This window comes from Annulohypoxylon truncatum (genome assembly GCF_022578515.1).
Source record: "Annulohypoxylon truncatum strain CBS 140777 unplaced genomic scaffold F4807scaffold_3, whole genome shotgun sequence".
In the NCBI taxonomy this organism is placed as follows: Eukaryota; Fungi; Ascomycota; class Sordariomycetes; order Xylariales; family Hypoxylaceae; genus Annulohypoxylon; species Annulohypoxylon truncatum.
In genome coordinates this window covers 783501-795672 of record NW_025953789.1, presented here as the reverse complement: position 1 = coordinate 795672, position 12172 = coordinate 783501, and the positions used below count along the sequence as shown (strand labels likewise).

At 47.9% G+C, this 12172-nt stretch overlaps 4 protein-coding genes across 4 annotated transcripts; 2 read left to right on the top strand and 2 right to left on the bottom strand.

Moving 5' to 3' along the window:
• Positions 1–4359: 4359 nt before the first annotated feature.
• On the bottom strand, positions 4360–5534 carry F4807DRAFT_456374 (Alpha/Beta hydrolase protein; the record flags this gene model as incomplete). Its single annotated transcript, XM_048000869.1, has 2 exons — positions 4360–5159; positions 5267–5534. 2 exons carry the CDS (start codon positions 5532–5534, stop codon positions 4360–4362), a joined length of 1068 nt encoding a protein of 355 aa, XP_047858347.1.
• Positions 5535–6014: 480 nt separating this feature from the next.
• F4807DRAFT_201600 (Mss4-like protein) lies at positions 6015–7196 on the top strand. The gene has a single exon (XM_047993810.1). It carries the CDS (start codon positions 6342–6344, stop codon positions 6924–6926), a length of 585 nt encoding a protein of 194 aa, XP_047858346.1. The 5' UTR covers positions 6015–6341; the 3' UTR covers positions 6927–7196.
• Positions 7077–9597, bottom strand: F4807DRAFT_201713 (putative choline transport protein). Its single transcript, XM_047993812.1, has 10 exons — positions 9382–9597; positions 9239–9309; positions 9154–9177; positions 8995–9084; positions 8850–8932; positions 8411–8788; positions 8325–8344; positions 8137–8271; positions 7883–8074; positions 7077–7811 (listed from the first exon to the last, which is right to left on the bottom strand). Exons 1-10 carry the CDS (start codon positions 9514–9516, stop codon positions 7227–7229), a joined length of 1713 nt encoding a protein of 570 aa, XP_047858345.1. The 5' UTR covers positions 9517–9597; the 3' UTR covers positions 7077–7226.
• Positions 9598–10149: 552 nt separating this feature from the next.
• F4807DRAFT_201704 (uncharacterized protein) lies at positions 10150–11921 on the top strand. Its single transcript, XM_047993811.1, has 3 exons — positions 10150–10747; positions 10808–11280; positions 11342–11921. Exons 1-3 carry the CDS (start codon positions 10580–10582, stop codon positions 11685–11687), a joined length of 987 nt encoding a protein of 328 aa, XP_047858344.1. The 5' UTR covers positions 10150–10579; the 3' UTR covers positions 11688–11921.
• The last annotated feature ends 251 nt before the right edge of the window (positions 11922–12172 follow it).

The following is a 12172-nucleotide window of genomic DNA, read 5'->3' as shown; positions in this document are numbered from 1 at the left end:
TTCCGTAGGATGGCGGTTGCTGACTCATAATTCCGTAGCAACAGAGCAATCTTTAAGCAGGCAGGTAGCGAGCAGATCGAAAGCTCGTTTGTAAAGGTCAAATACGCCAAGCTACAGTGTGGCACGCACGATGTTCACGCGGTTCTCGGTTTAGCAGTTCCGGCTACCAGCGCCTTGAAGCGGAGTATCCGAATCCATCGAACGCAAGTCCAGCAAGGTCAATCTTCAGAGCAGAGCACTGGTGAAAGGGTTTCCCTCCTCGACTTGAGCGAGGGTCTGAGCGTCGTATGTTTCAATCTGCCGCCTCGATACAAGCGGAAAGTAAATGCGGTATCCGATGTCGTATCCAGGTCATTTGCGAAGTGTCGTCGATTGACAAAAGACAAGCTCTTCGGACCCGCAGGATATTTTGGAACAGATGCGAAAGTCCTTTTTTTGGTCCGTTGTCGGCCGGTGGTATTCGACTCGACTCCAGTACTACCACAACGTAGATTTAAATTACTATGCATGACCGGACCTTTTCACCGGGTGCGAAGCAGCGTGCGGTCCCAAGAGGGCGAATTGTCGAAAAAGTGCCATCTTGGCCGGCAGATTACCTACCTACCTACCTACCTACGGGCTGGAGGTCTTATTATATTCACTACGCGCAGATGCACACATCCACTATGTGGCGACGGCAGAGGAAGAACACAAAAGCGCAAATGTAACGAATTCAATTGAGAAACCCGAACAATAATACGGGTTCAACAGATCATGGTATGTAGGCATGTAAAATAAACGACAGCTGACCTTGAGCGCGTTTCTATTTCCCGACTGCCGAACCGCCAAATCGAATATAAATAACTTTGCCGCGACGCAGGTGTGAGTGGGATAGGAACTCGGGTCAACATTGCGATCCGTCGTAGCGAGTCATCGTCACGAGAGATACATCTTCCACACGACGTAAGTACCTACATACGTACATTCATACATACACATGTACCCCTATCCAGGCTACGAGCACGCCGCCGTGACGGTAGCAGCGCAGCTTCGTTACATCGGGGCCACAGCTGTAGGTATGCAAAAAAGCCTCGCGAGATTGCCAGCCGATCCACGTTAAGGAATAGAGTCGCATGCATGGGCTGGCAAAAGCACGCAGAAATTCGTTGCCGGCTGCGTCCTTCCCGTTCGGCAGATTGTCAAGTGACAAGTTGCCGGCAACCCGGTATGTATTTACGTTACCTACATACATTATCTGCCTATGGGTAGGCATGTATAAGCTCACGCTACGTTTCCTCCTTCTCGCTCGACCCCTTTCCAGCTTGACTCAGCTGGGCGATCGGCCGCCCTTCGTCCTAACTCGGGAAGCTCGGTTGCGCGGGATCAGCGCTCTTCATTCAGCTCCGTCGCGGTTATTATACATTTACATATATTAGGCAAACTCAGTTAGGCAGCGTGGCCTTTTTGAAACCGGCTGAGATCGCCGAGCTGGACACTAAATAAAAAGGGCTGGCGAATTGTTGGCTTGGGGAAGGAGGCTGTGAGAAGAGTCCTAGAATCCTACGGCGTGCCGAGTCTGTAGAGGTGATCGTCGTGTTGGTGTTTTAAAGGGGATGTTTAATCCTCTGATATGAACAAATGTGTTGACTTGAGGATGAGGTGTTTTTTCAAGGAGCTGGCGAGGGACTTATTTATAGGTACGTAGCAGTTGTTATGAATCCTCTCGCTTTTGGGCCTTCTCGACAAAATAAGCAACGACGTCTATGATTCTTTATAGTCATGTACGCTTCAGTGCTGAAGAGTTATATATATGTCAATCAAGTATCGAACTTTATATGGCAAGATCGAGGCGAGATAACCCTTTAACCTAGAAATTTTAAATGGCAGTTCCAATATCAAAATTCCAAGATATTTCTTAAGTAATCTTAAATACAGGAGTGATGTTATGTTTGAGGAATTAGGTAGACTTTTACCCCTTTTGGACTGTAAAAATCTATGATTTACTTTATTATAAAGTAGCACTGAGAAGCAGTACACTAATTACCTGTTTTGATATACCCCTTAAGCCGTCCATATTGAAAAGTGCTTAGTTTGCTTTTCCTTTTCCTCTTTTTTTTTTCTTTTCTTCTTTTTTTTGAGCAAGTCTCGTTCAACACGTGCTCGTAGTTACGGCCTCGTACATATATAAATAGGTAGGTACATTTATACCTGCCAACCTAGGTAGTAAGATGGTTAGGACAGTTATAATTATGGATTTCTGGGATCCATTCAAATGAACAGGAAGTAAAATAGAGCTGCGAGGACACAGGGTGTGTTGTAGTTCAGTCAGAGACATGCTTAAGCGAACGCGCATTGGGCCGACGAATAGAACCAGTGAATGTCCATGTCCATGATAAATTCAACAACTATTAATCACTCTTCGTGGAAAACTATTTTCATATCATCTAATGAGCCTTGATCCTCCTCGAAGTTGACCCCTTAAAGATCACTTTATTAACGTATGAGTCGATAATCTAATGGACATTCACCTTAAGATCCTACGTTCTCTCAGTAACAATAATTACTACACTCAGAACATTGTAGAATAAATGCTGACCAATTAGATGGCCAGGTTTCCTTTCCGGATTTTCCACACGACTTGTTGGCTCCTTATGCTCCGAATGATCAGCTGTCCCCAAGCCCTTTTCAGAAGCCTCATCTCTTCTCGAACGGAAAATCTGCCGACTGGGATGTCTTGGCCCCTTTAGGTAACTGTATATTATACATTGATGTGGTAGTATCGCTACTAAGGTTTCTACAGACCTCAGAATCTGCCAAGCTGTTCACGAGACCTACCCAAGCAGCTAGTGATAGCCGTAGGAGGTAGGCACAAGCGTTCGTTTAGGGGCATAACGTTTTGTAGGCTGCATGGTGTTATCCACGGCTTCATCTGTGGCAGCGGAGAATCCTATAGGTGAGCGAATACGAGGTAGTAGAAAGGGTGCCTATTGCAAATCTATTATATGTATTTTATCAAATCAACACGTCACCCACAGTAACATATGGGACATACTATCCATGATATAACTCTCTTCAACTATAAGAAACCAAGATATCCCGATTTTAACAAACCTGGGATACAATACAACACTACGACCAAAAACCCTACCTAGGATCGTAGAAATACGATGGCAAGACCTAAACCGTAGAGTTTAAAACATAACTACTACTTGTATCCTATGAGAACATAATGATAAGTTTTACCAATTAGCCTGAGAAGGCAAGTATTCCGGAAAGGTATTTCAGGAGGTCCCGCAAGTAGTACCTATGTAGGTAAGGAACTTCCCAGACTGTTGCTACAAAGGCGCGTGTTGCGAAAAGGATAACATGAAGCAAGTAGGGGAGATTAAAACCAAAAGATAATTAAATAAAAAGTTATTCAAGCAGTATACGAAATATCGGTAGTAGCAGATCGTAGTGACTTATCGTTACTACAAACGTAGTTTCTTATATTCATGTTTGATGTTTCTTGAGCCAGGTTCGATTAGGCTGTTGATGAAAAGCGTGTATTGTAGTACCTAAGTTTATAGCCATGTATCCGTTCCCCCCTTTCCTGACCTCTTTTATTGTTCACCTCGCTATCATCACATTACCAAAATATCTACTAATCAATTTCGAGTCAACTGAGAAATAAAACTTTCCCAGCTCCGATCCCATTTAGAATAGTTACATTCTCTTAGAGAAAAGTTGTGCCGTGCTAAGTAGGCTACCTATCAAGCTTGAATCTGTCGTGAGACTCCCAAAAGTAAGTAGATTACGTCTAATGGATGGGGTTACTAAGAGACTATCAAGTCGTCCGCCGGATTATTACGTTGACGTCAATAACAGAGATGAGCGGCGATGGCCTGCCAGTTTCCTGATGAAACGAAACGCTAAGAGAAAGAAGAGTGATATGTATCCCTTTAGTTGGCATGAGACTACAGCTCCACCGCCATTAGTAATTGCACTTACAGCAACCCCTGAGTTCCACTGGCACCCACAAAAGCTTACTTCTAGTTGGTTAGACGCCTCTAAAGATCACTGTGAGAGCCTCAACGCTTATAGGATTAAAGGGCCTGCGCTATCACCGATGTACAGTCACTGGGTTTGTGGAGACTGTAGTAGTATGCTAACTAAAGGGATAGAAAAGCTGATTTATTGAGAAATACAAGAGAGTGGCATTGTAAATGGATATATACCTAGTCTATAACCCAGAAAACAGTTTACCGCCATCAGAACGCGTCCGCCCCATCAAGTTTCTTAATACCTAGAACTATATAGGTACCGCTCCCTCAAAAGACAGGACATGACATAGCCATTATAGACCCAAACAAATCAGCCTTAAGGTCCATTCCATCACATTTAGAGTACAGAAAGCTTCGAGCCCCCCCAAACCGAAAGAATTGTTTGAGTAATCTTCTCACTGTTCGGATACGGGAACCCATGGCCTCCCGGCAGGTACTCGACCTGCAAATGAGCCGACGGCAACAACTTCAATATATCCTCCGTCGTCTCCTCGCCGACCACCACATCATCGTCCTTGCCAAAGAAGACGAGTAGCTTGGACTTATGCAGCGCGCTATCAGGCCGCGTGCGACCAGCAATAATATCGCACACCTTGCCCCACACGTCCTCGCACTTCTGCAGCGGGCCATACCGGACGGTATCCTGGAACGCGCGGACGTGTCCCTCGTGGTAGTCGAACTGCCACTGGAAAACCGCTCCCATATCGAAGCTCTTCTCGACGCGCGAAGGCGCCGTCCCCGGCTCCGAAGAAACCGCTCGCTTCCGATCCCGCCGGACGTTCAGAGCCGGGCCCGCAGGCGCGACCCCGAGGATCTGCCGCACCTTCTCGCGGATGTCCTGGTCCGACGCGGCGAGCTCGGGCTGGTGCATGAGCGGGTCGTCGTACCCGTCCGGCAGCTTCCGGAGCAGACCCGCCGGGCCGAGGAGCGCTAGCGAGCGGACCGACGCCGGGAAGGCGCCGGCGAAGGCTAGGGAGATGGGGCCGCCGAGCGAGAAGGCGACGATGGAGAAGCTGGTGCCGTTGCCGGTCCAGGAGAGCGGCGACGAGGCGAGGGCTAGCGGGATCTGGGTTGCGAACAGACGGACGTCGTGTCTTACCCCCAGCGGCGTGTCGCTGTATCCCCGACCCCAGAGATCTAGGTAGCGACGGGATCGAATGGTCAGTTTTTCAGTTTTTTTCGCCTAATATTCACTCGTCGGAGTGAATGAATACTGGTCGTGGGTTTTCAAGCATGCTGCTTACCAAAAAGCATTACTCGGTATCCGGCGTCCACCAGCCCCTGGGCAATCTTGGAGAAGACCAGGCTAGGGGTGGCGTCTCCGTGAACAAACAAGACTTTCTCCCCTTCCGCCGGCCCCCATTCGTACACTCGCATAGTGCCGTAAAAGGTCTCTACATTGCGAGCACCCGGCATGGCATTGGGCGGATACGCCATCGTCGCGGCCTCTTCGGCCGAGATGAACGGTATCAGCGTCGTGTGGGGAGACGGGATCTTGTTAGAAAGAGCCATTGTGCGGTTTGTGTGATAATATTTATTACTATGTGAAACGATAAAAGTAGTTCCTAGACGGCAGGGCATGTGAGGATGTGAGTGACGCTTCGTAAGCCCGAATAAAATGCGATCAGCGTGAAATATAGGCGCAGTCTTTCGGGCGCAGCGCATCGTAGCAGCTTGTGACAGTGGTGATAGCGGGGTTGATACCAATCGGTGAGAGATTTTAGAAGCAAGGCAGAGGGTACCTACCGAGGTAGATAATTAGGTAATGATAAGGGATGGACGTTGTGTAACATGATAGATCCCTATAATGCTACGGTAACTACGATCTTGAAGACGTTAGCAATTGTGAATAACTTTTCGACCATTCAACTTAATATGCTTTTCCGCTAAATAATTGCCTAATGAATCAAATTAGTGCATAATCCAATTAGCTTGACTTTTCGTAATCGAGTTAACTTATTGACTAAAATATGTTGTGATATCTTGAAAGGCGCGCGGCTGGGTCGTAAAGCACATTCAAGTTACGAGTCATTATTAATAATATAAATCCTGCTTTTATGCGAGGCTGGAACCATTTCTTGCTTATGGTCGGATCGTCGTCTTACATCGCAGACTAGTAAGCGGCCGTGTTATCCAGAACAAGAGCTATGGGCATGATGAATCTGCAAGCCGCGGTGCAGAGTGTGTCTCCGACCTATAAAACGCGGTAGCCTCCTGAGCGGATCCTACGATAGCCCCTTTTCACTCTGGTCACCTCCGCTCGTCCCCGCTCCAGCCTTGAACATCCACCCAACTTCTCTCACCATCTGTTCTCGAGCGATGGAGCCTACACCAAAGCCCCTTTCTAAGGGCCCTCTGCCTATCGTCTTGCGCGGTTCCTGTCTATGCGGCACAATCCGTCTAGAAAGCAAGATGCTACCCGAATCGATTACACTCTGTCACTGTATAGAATGCCGCAAGGCCTCCTCAAATCCATTCCTGGCATTTGGGTTATTCCACAATGATTACATCCAGTGGTCTATCTCCAGTTCCTCTGGCACGAAGCCTTTGCATGGTGACCTGTCAGAAGGTATCAAACTGATTTACTACTCTGATATCGCGGTACGGGGCTGGTGTCCTCGCTGCGGCACACCTCTCTTCATGAAATACCATTGTCGACCAGACGGGACTAGTATTACCATGGGTCTGATCGACGATGAACATATCGTTGGCACGATCCCAAAGGTCAAAGAGCACATTTTTCTCGGAGAGAAAGCGGCCTGGTGGAATATGCCGTCGGACGATGGAACTGCTCGATATAGCGGGTTCAATGGACCTTTTACCCGTCGACTCAAGGACTGGTCGGCCAAGGGCCGTCCGCAACGATTGGATATCCCTCCAGCCCCTTTCAAGTTTAAACTTTGAGATTGGCTAATTCGTTGGCATTGGAAACTTGACGTCAGTTAAATGGTCGGAGAATTGGTTACGGTCCAAGAGTCGGGACTGTTTTTTGGGGTTGAACGTCTGGTTCAGTTAGCTCTTGAGATATGGCGGTTGCGCAAACTCATAAGTGAGCAATTATGAGACCATCATCTCATCTTCCATCACTTAAGCGAGGATTCAAACAGTCTTCTAGGGGTCTTGAGAGACAGGATGGCTGTTAAGGTTTTTAGTTAGATTGGGATTCGTAGGGGAGTCTATCTATAGAGATCCTCGCGAGGCCCACTAGCTGCGATGGGCGGTAAAGCCCTTTACTTCATAGTCTACCAACGGGCCTTTATATGCCACTTTACCTCCTAGGAAGTAGCGCACTACCGCAAATATGATGACCGAGCCTGTCACCAGAACGCTGTAATTCATATTCTCAGCATCCACGGGTGTGGCTGGCGGCCAGAAGTCCCAGAACAGCACCCACACGCAGAAAACGCAGGCGAAGGTGTTATTCACTATACCTAGCAGCCCAGGTATGCGCCAAGGGCCCCATTCCAATACTGGCTCTTCGAGTAATATATCGGAGTCGCCGTTGTTTTCGAGGCTCAGCGGGCTGAGCATATTGCGATCTCTATCTCGGCCGATGGGTACATTCGCGCCGCTGTCTTCGCTCGACCGATGCGGCTTGATTTGTCCGGTGGTGCGGCGCCAGAGGAGAAAGCTGCACGGGATAAGGTAGGACGCGTAGAGGCCAGACACGGACATCGAAATGACATCATTGTACGCAGTCGATGAGCCGATATAGATCAGATGTAGCAGACAGGGGATAAGATTTACTACGACGACCGCTACTATCGGAACTCGAGTACGCTCGTGGACCTACGGCTCGCTACATATCAGTCAAGTCCCTATGCGTGGTGAGGAGGAAAAGAAGAAAATTCCCCACAGACCTTTCGGATATATTGGTGGAATGGTAGGCCGCGATCTCTTGCAAAGGACCAGGTCATTCGACTTGCCGTGGCAGCAAACCCGATAACGGCACACCAAATTATGACGATAATGACTATCGTCATAACTGTAGCCCCGGCTTTGCCCGTCCCATTGTAAAAGACTTGTATGAAGGGAAAACCAGTGGCTGAATTCTGTGACACTGATGAGAAAAGCGTTTACGGGAGATAAGGATCAGAACTCGGGGAAGCATTACAATGACGGACTCAATATCGCCGAGACAAAAGAGTACAGCAAGCACCATGGCCCATCCCGTACTACCATTCAGCATGACCGTGGTGAAAATAGCTCGAGGTACGTTCATTGCCGGATTTTCTATCTCTTCTGCCATCTACCCAAGAGTCAGAATCAGTAATTCAAAGCCCCATTGAGACGATTACCTACATGAACAGCTGCGTCGGCTCCTATCATGTAGTAATCGTGGTTAGTTACACTGGACTCTGTTTCCGCAGCAAGGTGTGAACACGTACCGACGAAGGTTGCCACGTTGCCTATGAAACCAACGCAATATGACAGACCTTGGGTCGGCCAATTGCCTTCATTCAGAGGACGGAAAAACACATCCTGTGCTGAGCCATGCGGCGATAGGTACACCAATGTAATGAGTATCGCAATGAACCCCAGAACATGTATCAAAAGGATAACTCCTTCGAGGATGGGCAAGAGCCCGGCGATTACAGTGTTGACAAAGATGGACACAGCAATCACGGCCCAAGCGAGAAATGCGCCGTGATAGTTCTTAGGTTCATAGTCTGGGTAGTTCAAGATGATGAGCCCCTGGATCATTGTGCCCGTGAAAATGCTGCCCACAGCGAGGGTGGCGATCCACGCAAGAGAAGTGAACCACCCTACGAATTATTAGCACCACACTCGTTACTAGTGGGGAGAGCTGAAAATAGGGGGAGAAACCTGTCAGGTAGCCACAAAAGCGTTTGTACTTTCGGGGTGCCAGAATCGCAACCCAGAAGTATTGTCCGCCGGAGATGGGCGCGCTACATTTTTGAAAATTAGGTATGTGGTCATCTAAGGAGCCCGAGTCGTTCGATGATCTTACATGGACGCCATCTCTGACAAGCACAGGTAAACAGATAATGAACACATCCAGGCAATGGGGAAACCCCATGCCAAAGCGGCTGGGCCACCACTGTGTGATTCAACAGTCAGTTTATGGACATAATTCCTCTTTCCTATTCACTTGAATTCAGACGCTTACTTGACGAACGCCTCTTGGAAGAGCCTAGAAATATCAACGTCAGCGGAGTGGCACTTCGGGGATATGGTGGATGGTTCATTCTTACGCTAATGCGGTCTCCCACGTGGCGAGAATACAACAGCTGAATCCAAAAATGGAAAGAAACCCAAATCGACGCTATGAACGTAAAATAACGTCGTCGTCAGCTAACGTTTAGATGAACAATGGTTGATATGTTCGAGAGATTACCTTGAGCACCTGTGACTTTCCGAGGCGTGCAAGACCATGCGAGTCCCTCTCCAAGTAGGTAGAGCCATGGATCTCGTGAAATGTCGGTTCATGCGCAACGCCCATACCGTTGGACGCTTGAGAAGAGACTGTCATTGCCCTATTGAGAGCTTATGCTGTAAAAACTTCTGAAAAGCTGTCCAAAGATGCGAGGAGGACAAGTGTGCTAACAAGACACTTGTAGCGTCCGGAAGTGTAGAAGAACGAGAAGTTACCCATTGAGCTCGCCAGCACTGGGGTGGAGGTTGGAGCGAACCATCAGAAAACTTTACAAGGAAACTCGTCCGGTAGGATTTGATGTTGTGTAACCAACACAAACTGAGGGGTTTTCTCGGGATTCATGCTCATGAGGCTGAGTTGCATGTGAGGGAGATAGGGTTCCAACAAGAAGACCCTGATTGCGTACCACGACACGAGAAGATAAAATACGTTAGTCATTGGTTTTCATTTACTTACATAAGGCAATTAGGACCGCGAATTGGGTAGGCTGAATGTCAGGATTGTGTACAGTTGATGGCGATACAGAGTAATCCATACTCACATTCAAACTAGCGAAGGTTTTACTCTCGGTAAATTGAAGCTGACTGCATGAAAGCTCCCCCACGAGGCAAGGAAGATCGACAGCTAATCCCCGCGTCTAAGATTCTAATTAGTTACCGCTAGCCCCTACTGCCCCTATCGCATTACGTTTCCATTTTAGGGGGGTCGTTGCTACCTCGCGACGCAGCGAACAAAAGTTAAATTAATCAGAATTAATTCACTTTCGTAGATCTTAGTGGCGCACGACTTCCCTCCTTAGCGCTCACTCACCGATCTCAAGTGCTGACGTGCATGGATATGCCGGGTCCCTTTTAACCCGCCTACCGTAGCAGCGTCTGAACCTTCAAGTTACACCCTTGATCCTCGTTCCTCCTATCATCCCCAGCCATCACACCACACCAGGCTGTTGCAATGTTATGTACAATGTTACTAACAGATCTTTTTTTCTCCTTTTTTCTCGATACCCGCCAAGTCCCGGGCAGCCTCGCTGACCACTTCTTTCGAGGCATCGCGCATTTAGCTAGCTGCACATCCCTGCGTTGAAGCTTCGGCCGACCCTTGTTCTCTTCTCTGTTTTCTCCACTTTCAATCCCCAAAATGTCTGCCCAAGTGGGAAGAAATGGATAAGCGTGAGGCTATCACGGAGGATAACCTTGGACCGGTAGTCAGCTTGCTGACCTGGATTATGGCCGCCGCCGTTATCATAGCTGTCGGTATCAAGTTAACTCTGTCGTCCATCATTCCCGGGAAGCGCAATCGAGAAGACGTTGCGCTGTTTCTCGCGACAGTAAGAACTACCTAAGTATCCAGAATCAAAGAGCGCGCATGTTAATCGCAATCCATCTAGGTCTTCAGCATCGGTTTCACTATTTCGATGTCTCTTGCCGTATCAAATGGAATCGGGAGACATGAGAACACGCTGTCATCGGATCAACTAGAGTCGTTACAGAAATCGGTTTATTCTTCTGATATTTTGCTTGTCCTGGTTTCAACCTGTGTGCAGGCGTCAGTTCTCATCTTTCTCTACGAGATCACCCCGGATGATCTTCACCATAGGTTGATATATGGCATAGCGGGCTTCATGACTTTGTTCTTTATCCCGTCGTTCTTCGTCGCCGTCTTTCCTTGTACTCCCCCTGATGTATGGGAAATCCTGGGCGTTCAATGCATCGACCAACTTTCCTTCTGGGAAGCCTTCGCAGGAGTGAACCTAGTGATTGAAAGCGCTCTGGTGTTCCTTCCTATCATGATAGTCTATCCCGTGATGATGGAAAGGAGACGAAAGAGCATAGTGATTAGCGGGTTCGCCGCTCGGCTCGCGTACGTACTCTCAGCGTTCTAGGATCTTCGAGAGACTCTTGAGGCGGCTAATATCGAGAAGTGTCGTGGGAACTTTCATAGCGCAGCTCTATGAAGCTCAACTTTTGAGATCGTACCTTTTTGATCGGACTTTTTACGCTTGGAAATACCTCTTGACCACGGTTTTTGTACAAGGCCTCAGTATCATCACAGTCTGCATCCCCTACATTAGAAACTTGCTTCTAGGTATGGAATCGGGCATGATACAGACCGGTCATTATAGATTGCCGAGCAGGCACAGTACTGAGACCGGAATTGCCCTTCGACATATCCCGATTAGTACAACAGACACCGACTTTTCCGGAAACACAAGCGCGAAACTCGAAGCGCCTGCTACTAGCCATAGAAAGAAGGATGATAATACTTGAAGGAGGTCACAATTCTTGGGATACGAATTTACCCAAGATTTACGGATTTGCCGTGGCTCAGTCGAGAGCTTACCGAGGCGAGATAGGTTCGCCGAGAGGATTTTGATGGGGAATGATTGCAAGAAGCCATGTGAATCGAAAGATGAATCGGTAATTACTAGATGACGTTTGTCTTCAATAGCTTCTTTTGCTGTTAAATATCAGTGAGACTTTGAATCAAGCCCCGGGGGCCTTGGTTTGATTATGAGAGATGACCGTGGCACTCAATTAAAGTACTAATTGGAGTCATTATCACCAATAACGCTCTCTTCACTGATGCTCTCGCTCAAAATGGAGAGGAGAGGTGAAGTTTCAATAGGGTATTAACTAAAACCGCCAGGGTAGTTAGATAGGTGGGTAGGCACTATAAATGGGGAGGGAAGTCGCCTTCGGGAAATTCACCAATGCAGAATTAGGGCCATTTAGTTGATGGATTTAGTCCAGGA

Excerpts from the sequence above, each read along its gene's own strand:
- F4807DRAFT_201600 (XM_047993810.1), top strand. The coding sequence starts at position 6,342 with ATGGAGCCTACACCAAAGCCCCTTTCTAAGGGCCCTCTGCCTATCGTC.
- F4807DRAFT_201713 (XM_047993812.1), bottom strand. The coding sequence starts at position 9,516 with ATGACAGTCTCTTCTCAAGCGTCCAACGGTATGGGCGTTGCGCATGAA. Across the intron at positions 9,085-9,153 it reads TTCCAAGAGGCGTTCGTCAA|TGGTGGCCCAGCCGCTTTGG; the intron begins GTAAGCGTCTGA and ends TGAATCACACAG. Across the intron at positions 8,345-8,410 it reads CAACGTGGCAACCTTCGTCG|GAGCCGACGCAGCTGTTCAT; the intron begins GTACGTGTTCAC and ends ACTACATGATAG.
- F4807DRAFT_201704 (XM_047993811.1), top strand. The coding sequence starts at position 10,580 with ATGGATAAGCGTGAGGCTATCACGGAGGATAACCTTGGACCGGTAGTC. Across the intron at positions 10,748-10,807 it reads TTGCGCTGTTTCTCGCGACA|GTCTTCAGCATCGGTTTCAC; the intron begins GTAAGAACTACC and ends CAATCCATCTAG. Across the intron at positions 11,281-11,341 it reads GGGTTCGCCGCTCGGCTCGC|TGTCGTGGGAACTTTCATAG; the intron begins GTACGTACTCTC and ends AATATCGAGAAG.